Below are 27829 nucleotides of genomic sequence, written 5' to 3' on the forward strand. Positions count from 1 at the left end.
GGGTTAGAAAAAAAGTTAGGGTCAACATTCAGAACAACTTTCCTGAAATAAAGGAAGACTTGAATGTACTGACTGAAAGGGAAATTGATACAGAGTGGTCAACACTGAGACAGATCCTAATAAATGAATATTTGACTTTAAAGAAAAAAAATTCTAAGGGTGTCCAGTGAAAAACCATCCCTTTAAAAGCCAAGTTTAAAAAATCCCCAAAACAAACAAATGAAAAATGACATAAAGATTCAAACCAAGAGAAGGACTTCCAGAATGGCAAAATAAGACCTCTGAAAATATGCTCCTCCATTAAAGCAATGAGGATGCTGGCAAAAATTGTTGAAATCAACTTCTTCAGAGCTCTTGGGAAAAACCAAAGGTTTTCAACAATCTGAGTGTCATTTATTGACGTGAAATGGCTGAATCATGATAAGAATAGCAAATTTTATGGTGTTTTAACTTGCCTTATTCCCATCCTCCTCTCAAGCTCCACTGTAGACTTGAAAACCAAAGGCCTCACACCCCTGGTAGCTGTGGAAGCCAGCAGCCTGGCAGCCCCTGAAAAGGACAGAATGGTTTGGAACTTTCCAAAAAACCCCATCCCCAAAGAATTGTCAGTATTTGATCTGACAGCTCCCTGGAAAATATCCCTTCTTAGGGATTACTTTTATTTGACATGGCTCAGAGCTTACTCTGTGCAAACATTCCTAATCTGAGGAAGTTTGTCAAAAACAATCAGCGGCCCGGGGTGGCAGTACCAGCTGGGGATAACAAGAAACTGATCAAAACGCTTAAAAGGAGAAACTGGGGAATGAGGTATTCATAGGGGCTTGGAAAAGCTGTGGCATATTCCCGGAATTCTAGAAGGCCGCATGCATGTGCTGTGTTGTACGCATGCCCAAGACCTGCGTAGGGCTTAACCTCCAACTGACCTTGAGGCACAGAGAAAGCAGGAAGTAAAGACGGAGACAGAGTTGTAAGTGCAAGACTTGTATACTGAAAACCATAAAACACCATTAAAAGAATTAAAGAAGACATAAATAAATAGAAAGACTGCCTATGTTCATGGATTTGGATGGGTTAATACTGTTAAGATGGCAATACTTCCCAGCTGGTCTACAGATTCAATGCAATCCCAATAAAAATCTCACCTGCCTTTTTCTCAGAAATTTGCAAGCTAATGCTAAAATTCATATGGGAATGCAAGGGACCCAGAATAGCCAATATAATCTTGAAACAGAAAAACAATGTTGCACACCTGCTTTTGCTAATTTCAAAATTTACTACAAAGCTATAATAATCAAGACAGTGTGGTACTGGAAATGGAATAGAATGAGGATCCAGAAACAAAACCCTCACATATATGGTTAATTGATTTTTGCCAAGACAATTCAATGGGGAAACAAAGTCTTCAATAAATAATGCTGGGACAACTGGATGTCCATATGCAAAAGAATTAAATTGGACCATTACCTCACACTATATACAAAAATTAACTCAAAATGGATCAAAATTCTAAATGTAAGAGCTATTAGAAGAAATTATAGGAGTAAATTTTCATGGCCTTGAACTTGGCAAAGGATTCTTACATATGACACCCAATGCAAGAGCAAGAAAACAAAAGCTAAGTAGACTGGATATCATCGAAATTAAAAACTTTTGCTTTTCAAAGGACCTTATCAAGAAAGTCAAAAGATAATCCATAGAATAGGAGACAATATTTGCAAATCATAAATATGATAAAGGACTTGCATATAGAATATATAAACAATTTTACAACTCAACAGGAAATGACAAATAACCTAACGAAAACATGGGCAGAGGATTTGAATAAACATTTATCTAAAGAAGATATACACATGGCCAAAAAGCACATGAAAAAATGTTCAACATCATTAGTCAGTAGGTAAATGCAAATCAAAACCACAATAAGATACCACCATACACTCGCTAGGGTGGCTTTAATAAAAGAGACAGATAATAATAAGTGTCTATGATGAAGTGGAGAAACTGGAAAACTTATACATTGTTGGTAGGAATATAAAATGGTTCAGTCATTTTGGAAAATAGTTTGGCAGTTCCTCAAAAAGTGAAATGAAGAATTACCATATGACCAAGTAATTCCACTCCTAGGTATATATTCAAGAATTTGAAAATATATGCCCTCACAAAATCTCTTATCGGTATATTCATGACAGTATTACTCATAATAGCCAGAAAGTAGAAACAATCAAAATGTCCATCAACTGATGAAGGGGTAAACAAATGTGGTATTCCATTCTGGTAGTGGGAGAGAGAATTAACTAGGGAAACATGGCTAATTCACTAAACTCACTAAAAGGAAGAAAGGACATGGGCTGAGAATTCATACGAAAACAAGTACAAAGGGCTTTTTATATGAAAAAGCATCACGTGTTCAAAACCACTTGCTGTAGGAAGACAAATTAAAATGTCAATTTATTACTTTACTCACCAGATTAGCAATGATCAAATTTTGAAAATTTACTGTGTTAGTGCGAGGGTTAGGAAACTGGTACTTTGCTTCTTTATTGATGAGAATGTCAGTTTGGGAGCAATTTGGCAAAATTTATCTCAGTTACCATTCCACATGCCCTTTGATCCATGCACTATATTTTAGGAGTCTATCCTATGACTGTACTGTATCAAGTCATACGAGGATGTTTATTGCAGCATATTTTCAATAACAAACGACCCCAAACATCCTAAATGTCCATTGAGCAGTGACTTGCATTTATCATATTACCCAACAACTGCATTCCTGGAAATTTATTAGAGAAATTAAAATTTAAGTCCACACACAAACTGCATTCAAATGTTCATAGCAGCTTTATTTATACTATTTCTATTGATGACTAATTCACATACAATGAAATGCACAAATCATAAGTTTTACAATTCATTATGTTTGGCAAATGCATGCACTCCTATAATCCACTCTTTATAAGATTTAGAACATTGCTAACATCCCAGAAAGTTCCTTTGTTCCCCTTCCAGTTAATCTCTGCTACATCACAGCATCCCCAAATCCCAGGCAATTAGTAGTCTGATTTCTTTCATCGTATATTAGTTTTCAACCATAATTCAAAAAGAGTTATGTGCTAAAGTGTTCATTGCAGCTCTATTTACAATAGCCAGGACATGGAAGCAACCTAAGTGCCCATCATCGGATGAATGGATAAAGAAGATGTGGCACATATATACAATGGAATATTACTCAGCCATAAAAAGAAACGAAATTGAGTTATTTGTGGTGAGGTGGATGGACCTAGAGTCTGTCATACAAAGTGAACTCAGAAAAAGAAAAACAAATACCGTATGCTAACACATACATATGGAATCTAAAAAAAAAAAAAGGTTCTGAAGAACATAGGAGCAGGACAGGAATAAAGATGCAGATGTAGAGAATGGACTTGAGGACCTGGGGAGGGGGAAGGGGAAGGTGGGACGAAGTGAGAGAGTGGCATGGACTAATATATACTACCAAATGTAAAATAGCTAGCTAGTGGGAAGTAGCCGCATAGCACAGGGAGATCCACTCAGTGCTTTGTGACCACCTAGAGGGGTGGGATAGGGAGAGTGGGAGGCAGACTCAAGAGGGAGGAGAAATGGGGATATATGTATACGTATAGCTGATTCACTTTGTTGTACAGCAGAATCTAACACACCATGGTAAAGCAATTATGCTTCAATAAAGATGTTAAAAAAAAGTATATTAGTTTTCATATACATGGAATCACACACCGTATATTCCTTTATGTCTGGCTTCTTTTGGTCGGGAACATGTTTCTGAGATTCTTCTGTGTTGGAATGTACATCAGTAGTTCATTTCCTTTTTATTGCCTGTTAGTGTTCCATTGTATGGATACACCACAATTTGTTTATTTATTCCTCTGTGGATAGATGTTTGGATTGTTTCTCATTTTCTTCTTTTATGAATAAGGCTTCTGTGAACATTGTCTCTAAGTCTTTTTGTTAGAGATGAGTTTTCACTCCTTTTGGATAAAAACCTAAAAATGGAATTGCTGGATCATACAATAGGGAATATATTTGAATTTATAAGAAACAACCAACTATTTGCAAAAGTCTTTGCATCGTTTACTTTCTCACTAGCAAAATAGATGAGCCTATTCGAAATTTTTGATGATTATGCAGTTTTTATGTGAGTATTGGCTATATTCCTTTGTGAAGTGTTTTCTCAAGACTTTTGCCCATTTTTAAATTGGGCTTTTTATTATTGAATTGTAGAAATTCTTTTTCTCCAGCTTTATCGACATATAATTGACCTATAACATTGTGTAAGTTGGAAGTATACAATTATGTGTTGTAAAATGCTTATCATCATAGCATTAGTTAACACCTGTATCACATCACATAATTACCGTTTGTTTTGTTTTGAGAATATTTAAGATCTACTCTCTTATCAGCTTTCAAGTATATAATACAGCATTAAAACCACAATCACTCTGCTGTACATTAGATCTCCAGAGCTCATTCATCTTATAACTGGAAGTTTGTACTCTTTGACTAAGAGTTGTACGAATTCTTAAATATTCTGGCATCAAGTGCCTTGTTTGGTATGTTTTGTGAATACTTTCTCCCAGTCTAACTGGGAGATGGATCATTTTTTAAAGAAAATTATTTATTTTATTTATTTATTTTTGGCTGTGTTGGGTCTTCGTTGCTGCGCGTGGGCTTTCTCTAGTTGCTGTGAGCGGGGGCTACTCTTCGTTGCGGTGCGCAGGCTTCTCCTTGTGGTGGCTTCTCTTGTTACGGAGCACGGGCTCTAGGCATGAGGGCTTCAGTAGTTGTGGCTTGCGGGCCCTAGAGCGCAGGCGCACGGGCTTAGTTTCTCCGCAGCATGTGGGATCTTCCTGGACTAGGGATCAAACCCGTGTCTCCTGCATTGACAGGTGGATTCTTAACCACTGAGCCACCAGGGAAGTCCTCTATTCATTTTTCTACTGGCAAAGTTTAAAATTTTGGTGAGGTTCAATTTATCAATGTTTTTCCATTGTAGTTACTGCTTTCTCTGTCTTGTCTAAGAAATATTTTCTTATCCTAAGGTGGTGAAGATATTCTGTCTATTCGAGAAGCTTTTAAGTTTATTTCTATGATTTATCTCTAATTTTCTTTTTTACCAGATGCACATTACATTTAATATTTAAAAAGTAACTAATTAAAGAAAAACATGTAGGAGTCAGTAGCGTTGAAGTCCAAGGTGTATCTTTATTGTGTCCAGCCAGGTGGTCTTGGGCATTTGCCTCCCCAGGGAACAAAGTGGGCTAAGGAGGTGAGTGCAACAGTGACCCACTGAGGGTCAGTGCAGGTAAGTTTTTTTTTTTTTTTAACATCTTTATTGGAGTATAATTGCTTTACAATGGTGTGTTAGTTTCTGCTTTATAACAAAGTGAATCAGCTATCTGTATACATATATCCCCATATCCCCTCCCTCTTGCGTCTCCCTCCCACCCTCCCTATCCCATCCGTCTAGGTGGTCACAAAGCACCGAGCTGATCTCCCTGTGCTATGTGGCTGCTTCCCACTAGCTATCTATTTTACATTTGGTAGTGTATATATATGTCTATGCCACTCTCACTTCGTCCCAGCTTACCCTCGCCCTCCCTGTGTCCTCAAGTCCATTCTCTACATCTGCGTCTTTATTCCTGTCCTGCTCCTAGGATCTTCATAACCAAGTGTTTTTGAAATCTAATTGGAGAAGCTTACTGCTCCGCAGTGAGGACACTCCAGAAAGCTGATATATAAGAAAACGTGGAACTCCCCGTACCCAGTGCTGACGAGGGCCAGGGATCCCCCTCCACAGCGCCTCAGCCCTCTCTTCCTGGGCAGTGGGTGTCCACCCCTTTCTGCTAATTCGAGTCTAGGCCAGCTTGGGGCTTCCTGCCGCACCCATGCAAGGCTGGGCTCTGCCTGCTTGTGCGAGGGTGCTGTTTGCTCTCTGGGGGGCAGAGGAGGCTTTACAATTCACATACGGTCACACAGGGAGCTGGGGAGGAGCGCAGAGCAGTGACTTCACCTAAGGTGTGGAAATGTCTGCCCCTGCTGGTGTGTTCCTTCAGAACACAGATCTAGGAATGGGAACAGAGGAATAAAGGCAGCCTAGGAAGGGGAGGAGGGGCTGAAACGAAGGGCAACATGGGGCAATGGGCCCCGGTCAGACTGGCACAGGGAGACCCAGGGAACACGGCAGAGTCTGGCGTTTGTGGTGAGTCGGTTCACCCTAGGTTAATCAGTGAGGGCCTATATCGCAACAGGCCAGGGGCAGAGCTTAGATGACTGACTTCTGTTTCAATTAGGATCAATTTATGACAGGGTGGGATGGAGGTGAGGGAGGGGAAACTTATCTGTGAGGAGCTGCAAACAGCAGACACAGGGGCAGTGGGACAGGGCAGTCATGGCTCACCCATGGCTAACCTGGTCACTCTGGCAGCAAGGCATTCTGGGAGTAAGAGAAATACTGAGTTCTGGAGAGGAAGGCTTGGCTGTAAAGCTGTGGTCCTGTGTCGGAGCTGACTGGCCCAGACAGAGTGAGGCAAGCGTGTCCAGTCAAAACTGAGTGTCAGGCACCCCCAGGTTTTGGGTCTGGGAGACGCTGATGGGAGTCTAGCTCCAGAGCACATCGCAGAGGTGGTGTAAGCCCTAATCTCCAAGCTGGTAGCCCCAGAATTCCATCACAGCACAGCCCCAGGGCCAGGCCCAGAGCCAGGAGCAGGCTGGCAGGGGAACAAAGGTATCCCAGGCCACCGGGGTATCAGACAGGTCCACTTCAGCCCGATCCCATGAGAGAACTTGGACCCCTACTCAGGTGTCCTTGGACACCTACCCCAGAACCTCACACTCAGGCTCAGGGCTCACAGAGCTATTTCAGAATTTATGGGCTGATGGTGAGAGCTATGGAAATCAACATCCACTCCTCACTACGGGGACAGAGATGCAGTGGCCTGGGGCTACATCACAACCACAGAGAAAGATTTCACTTCCCAGGATCAGGACAGAGAGTGTCGAAGCTCAGCTTCCTCCTTGGCAATTATCTCCAGGACCACAAAGCACTAGGCAGGAAGGGTGGTGGGAGTTGCTGTCGGTAGCTGCAACAGCTTCAGCTCTGGGCTCCCCTCCTCCAGACTCACGCAGGCACACTCACCTTGGTAGCGCTGCCGGAAATCTTACTAAGTTCCATCCCAGATGCCCCTTGCCTGAGCCCTGAAAGGCTCCGGTTGCCCTGGAAGCAGTTTGAGCTTCTCAGCCTGATACCTCCCTGACTCGGCTGCTGACTTTCCCACCATTCCTGCAGTCTGATAGAGACCAGACTGCTTGGATGTTTGCCTTCCTCCCTCTGCCTGGAACGTTCTTCCCTGTCCTGTCTAACTGATAAGCACTGAGTCATCCTCTGAGACCCTGCTCAAGCATCGCCTTCTTTATGAAGACGTACCTGGCCAGCTCCAACCTGGTTGCAGTTAGAATGCTTGGCCGCAGTAACAGACAACGTAAGGTGTTGACCACAAATCTATTCCTCCTTTTGCTTCTTACCAAAGTATGCTGATTTTGTCCAAGTAGTCAACCCTCAGCAAAATGACCCCTTGCTCAAGGAGGAGGTAGAAAGAGACCAGGCCCAGCATGCTAGCCCTGTCCCCCTGGTGGCAAGAAGCCAACACTGGTGGGCGTGTGCTCGGTTCTGGCCACTGCCCGAGTGCCCCACGGGATGGTGGTCAGGTGTGACGAGCTCTTACAAAGGGGCTCCATCAGGCATTGATTCTGCCGGGCTTGTTTGTCACTGCAGTGTCAGAAACCGAAACAGGGCCCGGTGCCAAGTAGGGGCCAAAAGAGTTGCAAGAAGCTGCTTTCCCTGTTAGATCCTTTTCAGGACTGTTTTCATCGGGTTGGCTGAGCAGGCATCGCTCCTCGGGGGAGTTCACAAGGCCCAGAGTGTCTTCTCAGAATCAGAGACGATGAAGGACTGGTTCAGGCTCCATGGCTATTGGGTCTTCTGTCCTCCCAAAGTCCATGCTCTTGTTTGTTGTTGTTTGTTCAAAAATATTCACGGAATGCTGGCTATGTACCAGCCACTGCAGGTTCACAAATGAACAAAACCAAGCTCCTGCCCTCAAGGGGCTTTTTGGAAGGAGACACATAAACAGATAATTATCCTCTGACGTCATAAGGGCAGTGATTCTGTGCAATAGAGAGAATTCTTGGTTGCTAACAAGAACATTCTCTCTGGATAGTATAAGCAGAAAAGGAATTTATGAAAGGTCATTTGATAGCTCACAGAATCCAGTACCCAATGAAAACGATGTCTCAATCACATAGTAGGACAAACTCTGAACTCAGTTGACTAGAGCAGCTTCTGCCCTTCCCCACCAGGCATTGCAATGGAAGAAAATGAATCCAGTTTCAGAGAATGGGAAACCTTGGATCTGAGGATATCGAGGAAGTCCATGAATATATAATGTATCATAGAGAGTTAGAAAATAAAACAACATTTTTCGTTATAGAACCACGAGCAGGGCACACACACTCTCTCATTTTCCTTCTTTGCTGAAATCAAACTGACCAGACCTCCAATTGCAGAAGTATTGTACTTTAGGAAAGGGTCTGTTTTCATCAGAAGTACCCCAATGCTTATTCCAGCAAAAATGATTTGGAGGTAGAGGACACTATCAGTGTCCTGGCCAGGTTCCTTTGCCAGTCGGTGCCCCTTTCCCCCACCAGTGGCCACAAGAGTCAGCTAATAACACCTAGCTGGCCCCTTCTCTGGAGAATGCCCTCAGCTAGAGAGGAGCCATCTCACAGGGCGGGCACACGACCCCCCAAGCTGCTCTAGCTGTGCCGCTGGGAGGAGAGAGCATCTTTCCAATCTGAGGAGACCTGCTGCTTCCACCCTGTGGGGATGGGGGGAGATCCACTGGGAGTGACAATGAACTGCACGGTTCTGCTAAACAGATTTCCTTGCTGGGCACATAGTGGGACATCACCACGTTTCCTAGGCCGTCTCCTTGGCTGTAGCTTTCTTGAGGTTCCTGTTTGGACATGTCAAGCCAGTTTTGGGATGGGTCACAAGGGAATCTTTTGCCCAGAGAACCAGCATTCCAGAGGATTGCAGGGTGGAGGGATCTTCTAAGTCCTTTCTGAAGGGCTTTGGCTGAAAGTGACTCAGTGACTCAGCACTGGAAGAAAGTCCAGGGGGGGACTTGAACAAAAAAAGAAAAAAGAATCATTACCACCCGAGAGCCTCGCCCGAGGCCTGACAGACAGCCCCGAAACCCAGGAGTAAGGATGAGGCCTGGCCCTGCAGGGGTCCCTTAGACCCTGCTCCAGCCCTACAGACAGCAGCCATGCACATGGGGCAGTTGTGCTGCATGAGTTGTTCAATATTTTAAACTACTTGTTCAGAGTTTAAGAGAATGGCCACCAAATTCTTTGACATTTGTCCTATTGACAGATGGGGACTGTGTTTCCTTCCCTTGAAGCTGGGCTGGATTGTGATGACTTTGACCAATAGGGCATGACGGAAGTGATCTGTGTGAGGTTTTGTCACAGAAGCAAATGCATCCCTGAGCCGCCACATAAGGGCTTCCACTACCCTGGGCCCCAACCCTGGTGAGGTCACATGTAGGAGTGTTAGGGGACAGTCCCAGCTGAGCCCAGCCTTCCAGCCGTCTCACCAGCACCCAGCATGTGAGTGAAGAAGCCTCCAGATGATTCCAGCATCTGCCCTAGAGTTCTCTTGACATTTGGGTCTTCCCGACAGAGTCTCCAGACTTGCTGGAGCAGAGACAAGTTATCCGCACTGGGCAACAGGTCTGAATTCCTGACCTACAGAACCCAGGAGCATCATAAAATGATGGTTTTCTACCACTACCTTTGAAAGCAGCAATTGCAGCAGGGTTTCCACCCCTGCAGGTAAAGGTAAGGAATCTGAGGCTCAGACACACACACACACACACACACACACACACACACACACACACACACACACACACACACACACACACACGAAGTGATTAGGTCAGAGTCACAAGAGCCAGTGCAGCGCAGAGCCAGAGTCTACCTCTCCTCTGTGTGAGCTCAAAGCCCCACTGATCTGCCTCGCTCTTTGCTCCCAGGTATTTCCTCCCCAAAGCTGTGTATTAATCTGCCCTTTAGTAAAGCATCATTGTTATGTGATGACCTGCATGGGGAAAGCCTGGTCCTGCCCTACAGACCCCTGGCAGGAGCTGTGATGAGATGCTTGTCAATGAATTGACGTCCCGCCGATGTGGCGTGACATCTGGACCTGACATGGACATGTATAAACATATTGTCTAGCCCTGAAAACAAACAAACGATTCTCAGGGTTGCACTCTATAAAAGTTTCTAGTTTGCAAACTGGAAAATGTTTGGAGGAGTTGGCCCCAAACCGGGCTTTAAGAGGGACAGTTGAAGGGACTGGGGACATTTAGCTTTGACAGAAGAAGCCTTGGCAGAATATGTGGGCTGTCTTCAGAGATCAGAAATGTTGTTAGTGGGAAAGGATAAGCTTTGTAGCCCTAGATGGCCTAGTCTGGAGAGTAGACTCTATGGGGTAGAATTTGGCTAATCAAAGTGGTCCTACTTTGGTCACCTCTAAAAATCCAAAGACACTTACGTTCTAATGTACAAATCTTTATTGTTCTGAAAAGCACAACACAGGTATCTCAGCTTCTCCTGCAACCAGTTCCTATTGCCACTTGGTGAGGATTAGAGATTCTCCAGGCTTGCATCATGGGAGGAAGGAGCACTAATTTGGTCAAGGACTAGAGAAGCCCAAGCCTCTTAGAACACAGTGTCCTTGTGTCAGGCCATTAATTTTCAGCTTTCTCTGTTCGTAGGATGATGAGAGAATTTTTCTCCTACGTATAGCCTAGTATTTTAAAATGAAGCTGGTGAATGAATGTTGGTGATAGCCCACTTCGTCTGGATATATGTGTTCCTTTCTCAGCTGCCCACAAGCATGTGGTCAGAAACAAACAGGCTCTCACGGCCTTGTCTGGTTGCCTGAAAGAGAGGCATATCAGCTGAGACACTTATTAAAATTCCATATTGTCTGGTCTATTCTCTGCAGATCTCAGATTAGTAGATGGGAGTGGGCTGAGAGCCTAGGGGACTCTGTGATCAGTCAGGCTTGGGAAGCTCCTGGGTAGGGAGAAAGAAATCATCACGAGCCCCTGTCGACCCCTTCATGCTGAGGTATTTGTCAGATCAGATATATGCTAAGGTTGGCAATGTGCTCACACCTGAAAATGACTTGGGAAGACAGTGGAAGTAGGAGCCCCAGGCTGCTCCTTACTTCTGGGTCAGGGAAACCGGCTGGAAAGCACTGGAAGCTGGGAGATAGAGGACTGAAAGCTGTGCTGTGGTTCCCCCAACCCCCATCCCCACCCATGGCCAAGGTTGAGCAAGCAGGACCCAGTGGCTCCACCTTCTTGGCCTTTGCTCTTGTCCTTCTGAGCCTTCAGGGGTCACTGCCCACCACGTTCAGCAGGGCATTCTTGTAGTCGCTGCTTGTGTCTTCCTGAGGACAGGAGGAACGTGAGAATTAGAAGGGGGGTTGGTTTGTGACATTGGCTTGACTTGGAGTCACCTCCATCAGGAGCAGCTGCTCTTATTACTAGGAGTTGTGCTTCTCTGGGGGAGACCTGGCACATCCCTCTACAGGTTCCTATGCCACAGGCCCCTCACTGTCACCCGTCTTCCTTTGTTTTCCATTTCAGGCTGTTTCTATTGCCACCCCCAATCCCCTACCACCTACCGCCCCATTCTGAAACATCTTAAAGCAGAAGTGTCTTTTTAGCATATTGTAAGCTATGTGTGTCTTGGAAAGTGTAGTGAACAACGGACACTTGTAGAGTAACTAGAGGCTTGACTTAATAGCCAATGAAGACTTAGGGATATATTTCTCATGACTTGACTTCTGTTATTGAAGCCGTCAAGGCCTCATTTGGTATTAATGGCTAGAAGAGCTATTTCTCTTGAAGTCATAGCAGTGTGATAATCACTGTGTTTTCTCAGCTCTAGAACGTTCACTAATTGGAATCAGGTTAGGCAGTCCACTGGAGCTCATATGATTTATGTCCTTAAATTTTTGCTGTCAGGACTACCTGTATCTGTATTTGAATGCTACGCCTCGACTCCTACTAAACTATTTACTCTCACTGACTCTTCAGATATCCTTCTGCAAGGATTCGGTGTGTCATTTTCAAAGGGGCAACCGTAACTCAAATGCAAAGCTAACTTTCTGGGTGAAACGTACAGGGGCCTCCACTAGCGACACCGACCTCCTTGCTGATCCCTGTACCTAGCACACAGCAATGAATGCAAGCGTGTGATACCCACTGAGGAGGGACGGACACGTGTGACTCATGACATTGGTCACAGCACTCAGGTTCCCCAGTAAGGTCTCTGTTTAAAACTGCTGTTAGACATGGGAACTCATGGCTCACCACGATCATGCTGCTGAGGGTCCTGCCGTACATCTCCTTGAACCGACACTTGATGAGATTTAAGTCAATCTCACTCCTCGAAACGATGATTCTTATCAGGGTCCCATCGTGAGTTCCAGCTCCCTGGATAAGACACAGCAGTCAACCATCACTTCTTGCCTTCCTGGTCCATCTCTGTGATAATGGACAAATCTATGCTGGGTTCAGGGGGCTTTCGTAGGGGATGGAGGTACAGGAATGAGCCTCCGCTCTAGCAGTGAAGCACTGAGAGGGATGCGCTGAGGGATGCGCTAAGGGATCCCTTGATCTCTTCTCACTCACTGCTCGTTTGTCTCTTATTAGACGCCAAACGCCCCAGATGGCAGTGTGTGTTTGATTTGCTACATCAGATTCTAGACTGTTCCAGGAATAAGGCCTCTTCCTAGGGTAGCAACATCATGAAATCAGCTTCACTGGCCAATTCACATGCAGGACCCTCCTACTCACTTTCATCCTTGATCACTCTCATGTCAGAGGGAGCCACGTGACCAAGCGAATCCCATGCCCTCTCTCATTTCCTGGCCAGATGTAGCCAGAGAGCTTGGGGTTCTTGCTTCAGGTGATGTTAGCAACCATCAATCAGAGAAGGTGGGCTGACTTTAATCTCCAGGAATTATTTTCACTATCTATCTTCCATTGTGGTTCCAGATACCAGAGCCTCCCCTGATAGGAATGTCTTGAACATCTGAGTGGCCAGTGCCGCCTTTTGGACAACAGGCAACCCCAGATGGGCACCCTGGCACACGCAGGGTTGTTGAACTGCTGTGTGTGGCAATCTCCCTCTTAAACATGCCCGTTCAAAGGATGCCTTGACCTCCTGGCAATCCTGACCTGTGCTTTGTCAAGCAGGCCACGTGGGCAATGATGCATAAATAAAATCATGAATAAAAAAGACAATTGCACTGGCTTGGACTCAAATCAACACTTTGCCACCTACTAGCTGTGTGACCTTGACCACAAGCCTTGGTTTCACCCCCTCTGGGAGGGCAGGTTACTACATAAGTTTCACAGGATTGTGGTGAAAGTTCAGGACCATGAACACCTGTTGAATGCACCTACTCAAATTCAGCCTTCAGGAGCTGTGGCTTCCCTTCCCTAGCTTGGTTTGCCCTTTGAGAACTAAAACCATTCTGGTCCACAAGAGGCTGGGATAAGAGGAGACCCAAGTGTCGAAGACTTGGGTGGTGGCTCTGAGCTCCTTGGCTTTGCAGTTGTGGAGTGTAGGACTGAAGGTCAGGCGCACAGAAGACAGAACAGTTACCTTCATGGCATAGTAGAGGCGCTCTGCAAAGTAGCTGTGGAGGTTCCGGGTGCATTTCACTGGCAAACAGGAAAGTTCTGTTAGCAACCAGAGGTTGTAGGCGACATCGTATACATGTTTATTTATTTATGTCTTGCTTTGGGTCTTAAGGGTTAGTGTTGTGCAAGTCTTGGCCTATTTATCTGTGCTCTGCCTAGTCCTAAAATGAGAGGCTTTGTGTCAGGAGGGGTGGGGCAGGGAAGGAAGCCCAGGGCACTGGGCACAGGTGCAAAGGCCGAGAGTAGGCAGACAAAAGGGCGAGGTGTGAAGCGCACTGGGACCCACAGGGCTGGTCTGGCTCATCAGAGCACGGCTCCACCAAGGGAGTCCCTGGGCTCTTACATTCCAGACACAGCTTCACCAAGAACCTAGCCACACAGCTCCATGGAGGAGCCACCGTTGTGGTGACCACTGGCTCTGGGTGCCTGCTTTACATGTCACCTCTCAGAGGGCCCCTGCAGATTGAATTCTCCTGTGACAGATGGGTTTTGGACCCAGAGCGAGAAAGCACCCAGGGCATCTGGCCCTATCCTCGCTTTCAGGGATGCTGTTTCAGAGACTTGGTGTCTGGGTGGGGAGGTTGGTGTTTTAATCCAAGGTGGCAGAAAGAGCGAGGGCTTTGAGGGAGGTAGGCATGAGTTTGAACCCTGCTTGATGGTACCAGGTGCCTAGTGACTTGATCTCCCTGCCTTGCACCATCCTCACGTGTGAAGTGAGTGATGAGTCTTCAAGGATAAACAAACAGGAAGTGCCCAGCACACCAGGGCCCGGCATAGCCTTGCTTTTCCCTGCCTGTAGATTTTATTCAGGAGTTGTTTAAATCGGATCCAGGGGCTGCCTTTGGAAGCTGAGACTGGAGCAGGAGGCACGCTTAGATGCTCCGACATAGATTGGATTTATCACAGCAGTCAAAGGCAGCTGGGAGAGTCAGATGCCCCAGTTTACCCCCGTGGACCAGGACATACTGTGCAGCTCGCTTGGTTGCTCGGCACACAATGGGCACAGCCTGGTGTGGAGGTGACCTTGGCTCCATCATGGGAGGGAGGAGGGAAGTCCCTCTGCCCTGGGCCTCAGTTCTTCACTCTGCAATGACTCCGCTCCCTGTCAACTTTGGCTCTGGACCCCAGGATGTGCTCTGCAACCTGTCCTCCTACATGAATCTGACCTCATGCTTCGTGGAAGGTTCTCAGTGTTCCCCTAGTGTCAGACCACCGATCACTCAGTTTGGATTCCAACTACACATCATCATTTCTTCAATCAGCAACTGCGGCAGGGACCAAACCCCTGGCTAAAGTCCAGCTGGGTGACTTCAGGGCTTCAGTCAGAGCCGGAATGTTCCTTGTGCGGCTGCTGTGGGTGAGCACAGGCCCTGGGCCCCGCACAATCCTGCACGTGTGCACACACACACACGCACACACACTCATGTGCACACTCTCTCGCGCACACACATGTGCACACACACGCGTGCACACACTCTCGCACACACTCACACACTTAGACGTGCACATGCATGCACACTCACGCACGCACACACTCACACACACCCACTCGCGCCCGCACACACGCATACAGTCTCACTCGCACACATATGCAAGCACACACACTCATGCAACACGTGCACACACTCACATGCACACACTCACGTGCACACACTCACGCACACGCACATACGTGATGACACACTCATACGGCACTGGGCACTCTGTGGGCAGCACAGAGAACAATCTCTGGCACACTGAGGACACGAGGGTCTCCCCTAGTAGCTCCAGTGTCCTGGGTGAAGGGTACATGCTGAGAGTGGCGGCTGGTGTGGAGGTTGGCTTTGAAGGTGAACATAGGGACCCAGCACTTGCTGTTGCACCCTGGGCCCTTCGCCCTTTGGTGCTGCCCCACTTCTGAGCCCCAGGGCCAGCGGACACACGTGAGCCCGAGCGCGGAGCTCCGTCTCTCACCCACTGTGAGCATGGCCTCCTCCAGTGAGCCGTGGGTCTCACTCTTGATGCTGTCCTCAATGCTCTTGCTGGCCATTTTCTCATAGTCCTCAAACACTGTGGAGAGACGCCTTCTCTCAGGGGACACGCACATCTCAGCGCGACGCCCCCCAGCATCTCAAATAGGAGACTGCACGTCAGTGCACCACCCCTGACCTCCACTTGGCTGCTGGGGAAAGGGTCCAGGGCTCCTTGGCTCTTTCCCCAGCTCCATGATTTGACAAGGCCACGCACTGGGTATTCAGTGTGAAGGGAGAGGACCTAGAGCCAGGGTGCCTCCCTGTCCCCCAGGACCTCCCTACCTCCCCGGTACCTCTCATCAGGTGTGTGGCACTGCGCGTGCACAGGATGGTGATGAATTTCATCTCATCAGTCCCACAAATCTTCTCACCCGCTGCGTAGAGATCCTGGCATTGGGACACCCACGACAACCAGTGAAGGCGAGCAAGGGGGGTGAAGAACAGCCCCCCATCCACCCTGCCAGGTTGGCATTCTCCTCTGCTCGATCATCTTTTTGACTGGGAGCCTGCTATCCCCGTGGTTAAATTCTCTTCTCGATACCGGGCTGCTCTAGGAACTGTCCCGCCTCCCCTCTGGGGCTTTGCTCTGCCTCTGGGCGCCTTCAAGAGCTCTGCCAGCAGGCAGACCTATAGAGAGCTCAATGCACACATCTGGGCCTCAGAGGCCCAGCATCCCTGGGTTCATAGGCTGTTCCTGCCCGGGCAGAGCTTCAGTGAACCCCACCCAAATCAATCTCCTTCCTCCCCTCCACCCTCACTTCCCTTTGCAGACACCAGAGGGTAAAGGCCTGCAGCGAGCTGAGCCAGGGCCCAGCCTAGCATCAGAGAAAACCCCCGTGGGCAGAGGGGCTGGGTGAGGCTTTTAGGCTTCAGCACCCCGGAGTCTAGATGGCAGAGGGTGGGGTTCAGGGTGGCCTGCAGGGCAGAGCTGCCGAGGGGTAGCCTTACCTGTGCATCTTGCAGGGCCAGTCCTGGGTCCACGAAGCCACACAAGTCATCTCTGCTGCCCTAGGAACAGAAGAGGCGACTCTGTAAGGCAGGCTGGCTGAGCAGAGCAGCCGGGACAGAGGGGACAGCCAGGTAGGAAGGCAGGCAGTTATTCTCTCCAGGCCTTGGCCTCTCATCCGTAAAGGGAGAGTCATAAGGAATGTCCCGTAAGGAGCTGCGGGACTCAGTGAGCAAAAGTGAGCCACGTGCCTGCCATGGGGCCTGGTGGGAGGGACCTGCTCAGTGACGGGCCCTCTCCTACTTTCTGGAGAGGTGCAGGGGCTCTGCCATGAGGACACTCCGAGCCCGCTGGGATGTACCCAGTGAGCCCAGGCCCCAGTGGCTGTACCACACCCTTGCCCCCCACCCCACCCCAGCAGCTTTGCCCAAGAGCCACTCTCTGAGGGGGGATCTGTGGGGATCCCCCAGACAAGGGGCTCCCAGGAGCCTGGGCTGTGATACCTGCAGGAGGCACACCAGGATCCTCTCCAGGTAGCCGCTGGTGTCTGCTTGGATGTCTTCCTCCAGGCTGGACCAATAGTCTGCAGGGGATCAGGACCATGAGGCTCAGACCTGCTTCCCTCCTCCTCGCCCCATTTCTCACCCTTTTCCTGACTAAAGCCTTCCAGGAGAGATGAGTCCTTGGCACAGGGAGAGTTTGCTCTGTCCAGGTGTCTGAGTGGCAGAGGCTCCCTGCTGGTGGTTGTTCAGACCTAGGAAGCAACATGGGTTGCCAGCCAAGCTCAAAGCACAAAGATGGGCCAGGCCAGAGAGCCAGGGGCTGCTGATTGAGCCTTATTTCATCACGTGGTTCGGCAAATCCAGGAACTTCCGGTGGACTCCCCACCAGGCAGACATTGTGGAGGATGGGCTTTGCCTCGCAGCCCACGAGAGCTGGCTAGGGCTCCACACCCGCCACTGCAACGGGGCCCTGCATGGTCCCCAGGGTCAGCCTGTGCCTGGCCAGGAAGGTGTCAGCCCCGCCCACTGCTGACACAGCCAGCGGCCCGCAGTGCTGCCACACTGTCAAGGGGCAGAGAACTTAATGGGTGCATGCCCTCCCCCGCAGCAGCCCATGCGCTTAGGGAGCTCAGAGACGGATCCCGACTCATATCCAATCTCACTGTCAGGCACGGGATTTGGCACACAGAAGGTGCTCAGCATCTGTGTGTGGAAAAGCCCAGAAAGAATCCTTTCCAATGTGGCCCAGTACACGGCTTGTCTCTTATTTGCCACTAGGCTGCCAAAGCTCACGGTCATTCCCAAGCTAGCCTTTAACTCAGGGCCACATCCTCCCTCTTAGCAGGCCCCTTACCCTCCTCATATGCCTTCATTATCTCCTGCAGCTCGTTCTTGGTCCGAGAAGCCAGGATTTCGATGATGACGCCCTCTCTGGTTCCTAAGCCCTGTGGATAAAAACCTCTGCCTGCTGGAGAGCTCTGTCCACACCCTCCTGCTCTGTCCGCACTCTCTTTTGTCAAGAGGCAAAAGGAAGAGTCCTAGGACGAACCAGTTAGCGCTCTGCTGGGGGGCCTCTGCTGGAGGATGTTACTGGGGGAGATCACGTGCATTTGTCTCCAGTGGTGGATACTTGTGGGCAAGTGATGTGATGGGAGAGCTGTGTCTCAGCTCAGCCCTCTATAGCTGGGTGGTCCCAAACAGGTCACTCCACCTCCCTGAGCCTGAGGGTCCTCATCAGGACACAGGGAAAAGCCACCCCCACCCTGAAGGTGGAGATAATAGATGTAAAATGCCTGGCATGTCCACACAGTAAGTGCCCTTTCAATTTTTCTTTTTTTTCCTGCACTGTGCAGCATGTGGGATCTTAGTTCCCCAACCAGGGATCGAACCCGTGCCCCCTGAATTGGGAGCATGGAGTCTTAACCACTGGACCACCAAGGAAGTCCCTTTTCAATTTTTTTTTTTTTTGGAGTAAGTACCCTTTCTTTCTTTCTTTTTTTAAATTAAATTAAATTAAATTAATTTTTTTTATACAGTAGGTTGTTATTAGTTATAAGTGCCCTTTTTTTTTTTTTTTTTTTTGCGGTATGCGGGCCTCTCACTGTTGTGGCCTCTCCTGTTGCAGAGCACAGGCTCCAGACGCACAGGCTCAGAGGCCATGGCTCACAGGCATAGCCGCTCTGCAGCATGTGAGATCTTCCCGGACCGGGGCACGAACCCGTGTCCCCTGCATTGGCAGGCGGACTCTCAACCACTGCGCCACCAGGGAAGCCCTATAAGTGCCCTTTCAATGGAGATGATTATTATTACTTGGTCCTGACTCCTTCTTAATCATCTTCGAATGCAAAAGGAGCAGTGGGAAGTAACGGGAAATTGGGGGACCAGGCACGAGACAGCAGAGGCTGGCTCCTAATTCCTGCACACCTGGTCTAGCAATGTCCTAAGAAGGACGAATTTTGGCTCCATCAAGGCCAGATGATGGCGGAGGCCAGTCTGTGTTTGGTGGCAGTCTGAGTGATAGGGACAGAGTAAAGGGACAAAGAAGGTGATTAAATAGTTAATCCCACTAGGGCATTGTCAGTAGAGAAAAAAAGTATGGGAAACCCCTGTAAGTTAATGATCACTCAAGAAACCAGGTTTGCTTAGCCACAAAACCAAGCAGGCTTGCTTAGCAACAAAACCGTGCAACAGAAGCATGGCCTCCAAACAATAAAACAATGGTGGAACGAGACCCACATCCTGCCCAGTGAACTCAGTAAGTTAATGATTCCTAGAACATGCTCCTCTGTGCACACTCAAAACAAAAATATAAGGAAAAGGTGACATTATACTGAAACCTGAGATGATTTACCATATTTTAGTATACGTCACATCCTTTTTGCTCATTTCCATTGCACCACGACAGTCCCGGTTTGACCATGAAACAAGAAACAAGGGACAAGAAAACTCCCCTGCCCGACATGGAGGAGGGAACTGATGATAGAAGCGTGAAGTCTACTCAAGAACGAGGAAGAAGGTGGTCTTCTCCCCCTCCCCACTCTTCCTTTCAGTAGGGCTTCCCTGGTGGCACAGTGGGTTAAGAGTCTGCCTGCCAGTGCAGGGGACGTGGGTTCGAGCCCTGGTCCGGGAAGATCCCACACGCTGCGGAGCAACTAAGCCCGTGAGCCACACCTACTGAGCCTGCGTGCCACAACTAATGAAGCCCACGTGCCTGGAGCCCGTGCTCCGCAGCAAGAGAAGCCACCGCAATGAGAAGCCCGTGCACCACAACAAAGAGTAGCCCCCGCTCGCCACAACTAGAGAAAGCCCATGTGCAGCAACGAAGACCCAATGCAGCCAAAAATAAATAAAAACGAAAAACCAAAACACAAACAAAAAACAAACAAAAAAACCTGTAGCCCACTAAGTTCTTGGGGTGGCACCCTCTTGCCCACCTACTTGTAAGCCCCACAAGCGTCCTATTCTAATAAATCACTTCTTATCTATCACTTTGCCACTCACTGAATTCTTTCCGTGCTGAGATAGAAGAACCTACGCTCTACCAAGTCCCGAAACATGTTGTATGATTTCACGAGCAGCAGGCTGCAAGCTCGCTGGGCTCGTTCCAAACAGTGGCTCAAGCGGGGAGCTCAGAGCTCCCTGTGCCAGGCTTTCTGGGGAAGGCAGTCCCGGGCATCGTTCCCCCACCCAGTCCTTGTAAGTGTTCCTGCCCCCGCCCCCCACTTGCTTGGTTACCTTCATGGCGTCGTACAGCTCCTTGGCTTCGTATCTGTATGGAGGGTACATGAGGGCTATGATGAGCCTCTCGAACTCGGCGCTCAGCTCCGACTTCAGCGTCTCGATGAGATCCTAAGGCAGGAGCAGGGAAGGGTGGTGCTCTGTGCGCTGTGTCCCCTGGAGTGCAGGCAGCGGGTGCTGGCTGGGCCCAGGGGCTCTGGCCGGATTTCCACGTGGGCTCTGCCACACGCTGGTGCTGGCTGGGGCTTCTGGGCCAGCAACTCAGCCTCTCTAAGCATCCTTACCCTCTTCTGTGAAATAGAGACCTTGGTGCTCCTGCTTCATACCATTGCTTAGGCGATTAGTGGAGAGATGTCGAAATCCCTCTCAGCGCAGCGCCGGGCACACCATGAGCCCGAAATACAAGTCTGTCATTAAGCTCATCAAGTCCCTGTCACTTAGCCCATAGACATTCAATGAATGAGTGAAATGAATTAAGGAATCTATCTCACGTGTGTCTCCGTCTAAGGGCACTTATATTCGCAAGAAACCACAAGGCCACACCCAGCTGATCTCCCCTCACAGCACAGCGAAGGACCAAGGGCCTTGTCAGACCTGGATTTAAATCCCAACCTTGTTGCTTATAGGCTCTGGGATCCTGGACAACATCCTCCACCTCTCAGAACATGAGTTTCCTCTGACGTCGAATGCAGAGAATAATGCATCGTTGTGAAGGTTAAGAGAGAGAAATTATTTTTTAGGAGAGCACATTGGGTTCTCCCATGGAGTGTTTGGGCTTCATCATTCATCTTCCTGGGTCAAGTGTCCACATTACCAATGTGTGCTAATGGAGGCTTCTAATGGTGCTAATGGTGGCCGTGGGCCACCACGGCTCTGTGTGCATTTATTCCTGTGTTTAGCTAGGATGCCGATGCCTCGCTCTGTCCTGGGGGAGGCGGGAGGAGGGACAAAGGGTCCAGGCGGCGTGCTCCCTGTCCTTGGATTTCACCTGTGGCAGGAGGGAAGGGGCACGGGAAGAGCAGCTCCAACACGAGGAGACAGTCCTGCGGCACAGCACAGAGCAGAGCCCGGCCTGCATTTCTGGCGTGTGGGAAAGAAAAGGGCCTTCCAGTCTTGGGGAATAGGACAAGGAAAGCATAGAGGCAGGGAAACAGCTCAGGGATGGGGCCGTGGAGCAATTGTAAAGGAGCAAGTGAGAGAGAAGGTGGGAAAGGAGGTTGGGGCCAGACATCAGAAGGTTGGACCAAGCCAGGGCTGTGGGGAGCCATCAGTAAGTTTTCAGAGTTAAATCTGATTTTCAGAGAAACAATGCATCATGTTTTTAGCGTACGTCCCAAATGCCCCATGTTGCCAGTGGGCTGGGCTCTAGACCAGCTGGACCTCATCCAGCAAGGCCCTGCCTGCAAGGCTGTCTCTGGCAGCAGTGGTCCCTACAGTCCCCCGACCACAAGTGCCCCCCTTTACCTTGCCAAACTGAGCCATGAAGGACTTGGCGATCTGCTGCCTCTGTGCGTTGCTTCTCTGTGTGAGCACATCGATGACGGCCTGCTCGTTGGTCCCTGCAGGCGGCACAGTATGAGCACCCTCATTGCCCCTGGGGGACTGATGAGGGCTGGGGAGGAGGGAAGGCAGCTGCTTGGTGGCCAAGCAGTGGGGACGCACCACCTGGAAACTCCCAAACCTGATGATTTTCGTGGTGTAGAAAAGACAGAAAATCCATCTGTCCCCCCCGTCCACACAATGTTAGGGTGCAGCCAGGCCCAGCCTCACAGCGATAGAATCTGAGGCCCCTCTGGTTATCTGATCTGCTCTGGACATCAGCTGGAAACTCTGGAGCTCAGGCAGTGGGACCTCCTGCCCTGACCTCCCTTGTGCTGGTGGCCATGGGGGAGGATGGGGACAGAGGGTCCAGAAAACTGGATCTGAGTCCTGGCCCAGCAGCTGGGTGAGTAGAAGCCTCACCTCCCCAAGCGTCCACATTTTTCTTTGGGAAGTGGAGATAATAATAAAGATTCCACAGGGAGCAGAAGACGGAACATGATTTCTCAGCTTGTCTGGGAACGGCAGTTTTTGTTAATGCCCCAATTCACCAGTCAGAGCCGGTTAGAGGGTAAATCCTGCCTGCGTGACAGCACGAGGGCTGTCTGGGCCGGGTTATCCAAACCCCAGCGGGCCTCCGGCCAGCCCTTTCCTGCTCACAGGAAAGCAGGCGCTGGAGACAGCTCTGCACAGCTCCCAACATAGTCCCATCCGCAATTCAGTGACACGCAGGGTTCAGAGCTCTCGGGGCCGTTTTATGAGGGAGAAAGCGCAGACTGAATGGGGGGAGGTCTCTTGCACAAGGACTCGCAGGAACACACAGCAGATGGCCTCCCCCTCCCCACCCCCATTACTCACAACTGCCCTCCCCCCTCTCCAGTCTTGGGAGTCTGTGTAGACCTGTTCTGGAGAAGGTGGGCCCTGTGTGATTCTCTGGGTGCCAGAGGATTATGGGGAGACGCTCATTCCCAGGGCTGTGAGCAGAGGGGTCTTGAGCAGAGTGGGCAGAGCCCCAGAGAGTCACGGGGTTCTGGGTCAAGGCCACTCACCGATCCCCTTCATAGCTTTGTAGAGGGTCTCTGCGTCGGGGTCTGGGTTGAAGTGGCGACTGCTCTTCACCGAGACACCCTTCTGTTCAATCTGCAAGAGAAGCCACGCCTGCTCAAAGCAGGAATGTGGGGAAGGCAGCGCCCCTTGCAGCCAGCCCAGCAGGGTGAGCACCAGCTCAGCCCCTGCAGACCAGCGGCTGAGCCTCCATCCGTCCTGGCCCTGCCCATCCATCCAGGGTGAGGGGAGGCCCAGGAGAGGCCACAGCTTCTGGACATGCTAGTTTCCATCAGGTCGTGCTGAAGAAGGGGCACCTTTGTCCACTTTGCACTAGGTTGCCATATGGTCCTCTCAGGTCAGGGCTGCAGAAGACCCACGTGCCTATTAGCCCCTTGGCCAAGGGGAGGCCTGTCCTGCCAGCTCGGCCCTCAGGCTGGAAGGAGGGGCCTCCTGAGGAGGACTGGGTCGGTGCCACCCGGCCACCCTAAGAGGTGGAATCCCAGCTCTCAGCCCCAGTGCCAGCCCTGGGGAGTTGGGGCTTGAAGGCTCAGACGGTGTAGGGAAAGACCTCAAAGATGGATGGCACTGTGGCCACTGCCAGAGCCTCCGTGCTGACTGTGGGGCAGCAAGAAGAGGCTCTAGAGACTGGACTCCAGCCTTCGGTGTTGGGAGCCTCATCTGTCTCCTGAGACTCCCACGGCCAGCTTCCCCGTGGAGACCACACCTCCACCCGCTCCTACACACCCAGCAGCCCCGTGCCACGTCTCCTCTGTAGCTCTGGGTCCTTAGATCCTCAGTTGGACATTTGTTTTCTCCTTACTTGCACTTCCTGGGTTTTTGTGATGATCAATGGACTTTAAGGAAAAAAATAAAAACAACCAAAAAATTTGGAGAGAGAGAGTTGGGGTAGGGGGCCTGGCCTGAGAAAAGATCAGCAGGGGTTTGGGGGGCCGCTGAAGAGGGAGAATCCTTCAGAGTCCAGTGATGGTTTTATTGCGGTGACAGGGCACAACAATGGAATTTCCTAGGAGATCTGTGAGGCCAGATGACCCAGGGGCTATTCACTCAGAGGCGTTAGCTGTGTAGGGAAGGGTACCCCCAGAGACAGTGGCCTGACTGTGAGGGATTGCTGGTTCCCCTTGGGGCTCTGTGGGACTGCCTTGTCTCCTGTGCAGAATGGCTGCAGAACGGCCCCTTGTTTTAACAGGCTGGCGCCAGCCAGAGCCACAAAACCTCTCCCATCCCTGCCCCGTCCTGGGGCGTGGGCTCTGAATCAGGCTGCATCTCTCCAGGCAGTGCCATCTGAGGGCAGGCAGCAGGAAGGGACAACCCTGCTCAAAGCTACAAGGACAGCGATCAAGCAAGGAAAGGCTTAGTGGAGCTGAACACGCTGCCTCCCTACTCCTTCTATCCACCCCTCATCCACTCATCTACTCTTCCACCTACCCACCTACCAATCCACTCATCCATGCATCCATCCAGCCATCCAGTCAGCCAGCCAGCCATCCACCTATCCAATCACCACATCCATCATTTTTTCCTCCCTTTCTTCCTTCCTTCCTGGCCCTGGTCAGATCCTGAAAATACAGAGCAGCTTCCCATCCATGGTATATCTGTAAGGATATTTCTTTTGAGTAAAAAGTCTTTCCATATCCTTTGCTTGAATTTCAAATATCTGGTGACAGATTTTCCTACTTTATTTCTTAGCACCATGTTTCACAGAAGAAATGACGAGAAGTAATCCCCTGTGCAAACTTCATCCAGAGAGCCTTTGTGGTCCCAGATGCTGCCAGCTGCATGCATGCATCTATTGCATCCCTTTTTTGTGGAGTCATGGGCAGCTGTGACTACTGTTAGTGATTTGAGCACCTCCTGCGTGCCAGGCCTTGTGTGTTAGAGGCTTTAGGTGCTTTAGATGCAATGCTCTTCTTGCTGTCTCAGCCAGTCACACTAGGGAGCTACGAATGCCCCATTTTACAGCCTGGGCTTCGAGCGCCTGGTTACGCAAGGTGCGCAAGGTTACTCACCTAGTAAATGGTGGTGCAGGATTTAACCCACAGCCTGACTCAGAAACTAAGCTCTGTCTGCCGCCCCCATGCTCTCAATGACTCAACCTTTCCCAGACATGGAGTTTTCCCGGTACCCTTCGCTGAAGGAAACCTTGCCCACAGGAATGCAGGTCGTTTGTGAGCATGGGGTCATGTCAGATCTCAGTGCTAAGCTCTGGAGGCTACTCAGGAGGGGCTCTCCCCCATCCCTTACCCCAGGCTGGCACTCAGGGGGCTGTGCAGCAGTGACTGACCAGGCCACGTGTGCCAGTCACCATGGAGTGGCCTACTCAGCGGGTCTGGGGTTGGGCTCCAGTGGCAATGTTTGTAACTAACGCCCTGGGGGTTGTGATTTCATTGCATTGGGGAGCCCCAGCCTTACCTCCCACGCTAAGGTGTTAGGGGGAAAAAAGACAAATCAGACCCCTCCCTGGTGGGTGGTTCTATCTACCCACTCCCCACCCCATGCTGGAGGAGGGGTCTGCCTAGGCCCTTGCCGGGTCTTGCACAGGGCAGGCTAGTCCACACAGGAACATTTTCACTGAAAAGGTGACTCAGCCTGGCTTGTGACTCTGTTACATGTCTGTGAAGGTCTCAGGGGAGCTGCCACACCTTTGCCTTCCCCCATCACAGGGCTGCCCCGGAGAACTTGGGAGGCAGAACTTCATCTCCACAAGACAGGCACAGACGGGCCCCCCTCAAGCTGATCTTTCACGCCCCTTGGCTGCCCTTGGCTTGTGGGTGGCCGAACCCCATAGAGTTTGAGCTCTGGCGTCAGGTTGCTCAGAGTCTAACCCAGACTCCAACACTTCGTAGTGTGGCAACCTTGGGCACCGTCTTAGTCTCCTTGTGGCTCCGTTTCTTCATCTGTGGGTAAGGATATTGGCATCTATATTGTACTGCAGAGGTGTACAGGCTCAAGTGAGATATTGACAGAGGAAGGTCCAGGGCACAGTAGGTGCTCAAGGAATGTCATTGTTATCCTGCCAGGTTGTCATCCAGCCTCCCTGCAAGGAGGCTTCTGCCTGCCTGTCTGGGTGGGCCCCAAGGATGGGCCTTTGCCCCGTCCCACTGGGAGCAAGGCCCAAAGTCAGGCCACCTTGGGCAGCAGCTGACTTGGGAAAGTGCCCAGCACTGGACTCTCCCTGCCACGTCTGCCTCCTCAAAGCCTTGTTCCCCATCAGCCAGGATGAAGCTGGAGGCCTCCCTGGCCCTTGCCCTCTCCTGGCTGTTTCGCTGGGGCCAGATGGCTGCCACACCTTGCCCCTGCTCTCCTCTCTGTCCCACCTGTCCAGGCCCAGCATGTCTGAATCTGAGGGCCCCTGGGTTGTGACGCTTGTGACAAAGAGATTTCCTGAATTAGGATAAGCCCGGGTCACGCACTAAGACTCACAGAGAGCCTGGGGGCAGGGACAGAGAGAGACCCCAGTTCACACTAGACCCCCACCTGCTAGCTGTGGGACTGTGCAAGTTACTAGATATGGCTGAGGCTTGGTTACCTCATCTGTGAAGTGGAAATAGCAGCCGTGATATCCCAGGGCTGCCTGGGGATGAAATGAAGGGAGGTGTGCGAGCACACAGCGCTGTGTCTGCCCGGGGGACATCACCTGCTCCTCATCTTCGTCCCCCTTTTGTGTTTTCAACTCCTTAGCATGAGACAGCATCGGACTCAAACCCAGATGAAACACTCCTGAGAATCTGTTCATTCACTGGACATGGGAGACTTGGGGGCAGGATGTGCTGTCCCCTTAACTCAGCCATCTGTCACTCTGTAAATTTCACTCATGGATTTCAAATGTGGAAGGCCCCTGTGGCCCAGGTCGTCCTCCCATCCCCTGAGGAGAAGACGTTGATGAGTCCTCTAACATCAGCCTATTCAATCAGGTGACTCTCCAGCTCAAGGTCCTTCAATGGCTCCGCACTGCTCTCAAGGTGGAGCCCAAGCTCCTTAGCCTGCCACGCACAGCTCTGCAGCACCCGGCCCTGCCTGCTTTTTTAGGTGCGTTTCCCCCGACCCTCTACCCTCCCATCCAGGACCCTCAGGCTTACTTCTCTTTAAAGCCAAGCTTCCCAGTCTTCTGAACCTTTGCACATACTGTTCCCTCTTTAAGGAAACATCTGCCTGATTCTCCCTAAACACACGCATGTGCATACACCGCACACACACACACACACACACACGCACGCACATGCACACACATGGACATATGACTCAACAATGACTGCCCCTTGTTTCCAGCAGCCTGACCCTTCCCTTTGGGCTCCCCCAGCTCCTCAGCTTCCCCAGGTGCATTTCAAGGTTTCTTTATCTGCCCATCTCCCCTGTTCCCATCCTGGCCACCATGAATGCCTCTGGGACCGGGGCAGTATCTCCTTGTCTTCCTCCCCAGGGGGCAGCCCAGTCCGGTGCCTGCCCTGGCAGGAAACAGAGGGTTGCCCGAGCTGACCTCTCTCTAGGCCAACACCACGAGGGAACCCTCCACCTCCGCTCGCTCTGCACTTACCCAGGCTTTCCACCAGGCCATCTGGTTTACCTCAGCGTGCCTTTCGTCAGGGAGATGAAGATGTACCGGTCAGGCCTCCCTCCACTCTGAGACTCTGCACACTTGGCCCTGCCGCACTCAGAAGAGCAGGCGGCTTGGGGGTGGGTGTGGTGGCACCAGCATGCAGG

The 27829-nt window shown here is 50.2% G+C and overlaps 1 protein-coding gene across 2 annotated transcripts; it reads right to left on the bottom strand.

Moving 5' to 3' along the window:
• Positions 1-10655: 10655 nt before the first annotated feature.
• LOC101284151 (annexin A8) lies at positions 10656-27820 on the bottom strand. Of its 2 annotated transcripts, none has more exons than XM_004286503.3 (12): positions 27663-27820; positions 23113-23203; positions 21989-22083; positions 20522-20635; positions 18141-18231; positions 17288-17367; positions 16787-16846; positions 16132-16225; positions 15780-15875; positions 13789-13847; positions 12489-12611; positions 10656-11560 (listed from the first exon to the last, which is right to left on the bottom strand). In XM_004286503.3, the coding sequence occupies exons 1-12, from the start codon at positions 27681-27683 to the stop codon at positions 11501-11503; spliced, it is 984 nt and encodes a 327-aa protein (XP_004286551.1). In that variant the 5' UTR covers positions 27684-27820; the 3' UTR covers positions 10656-11500. The 2 variants fall into 2 exon arrangements, with proteins under 2 accessions (XP_004286551.1, XP_033273709.1); XM_033417818.2 differs by having other exon boundaries at positions 23113-23221; positions 27663-27779.
• Positions 27821-27829: the final 9 nt, after the last annotated feature.

This window comes from Orcinus orca, chromosome 14, assembly GCF_937001465.1.
Source record: "Orcinus orca chromosome 14, mOrcOrc1.1, whole genome shotgun sequence".
In the NCBI taxonomy this organism is placed as follows: Eukaryota; Metazoa; Chordata; class Mammalia; order Artiodactyla; family Delphinidae; genus Orcinus; species Orcinus orca.

Coding starts and splice junctions, on each gene's coding strand:
- LOC101284151 (XM_033417818.2), bottom strand. CDS start 27,683: ATGGCCTGGTGGAAAGCCTGG. Junction 17,368..18,140: donor AATGAAGGCATATGAGGAGG/GTAAGGGGCCTG, acceptor GATCCCCTGCAG/ACTATTGGTCCAGCCTGGAG. Junction 16,847..17,287: donor TCCTGGTGTGCCTCCTGCAG/GTATCACAGCCC, acceptor TTCTGTTCCTAG/GGCAGCAGAGATGACTTGTG.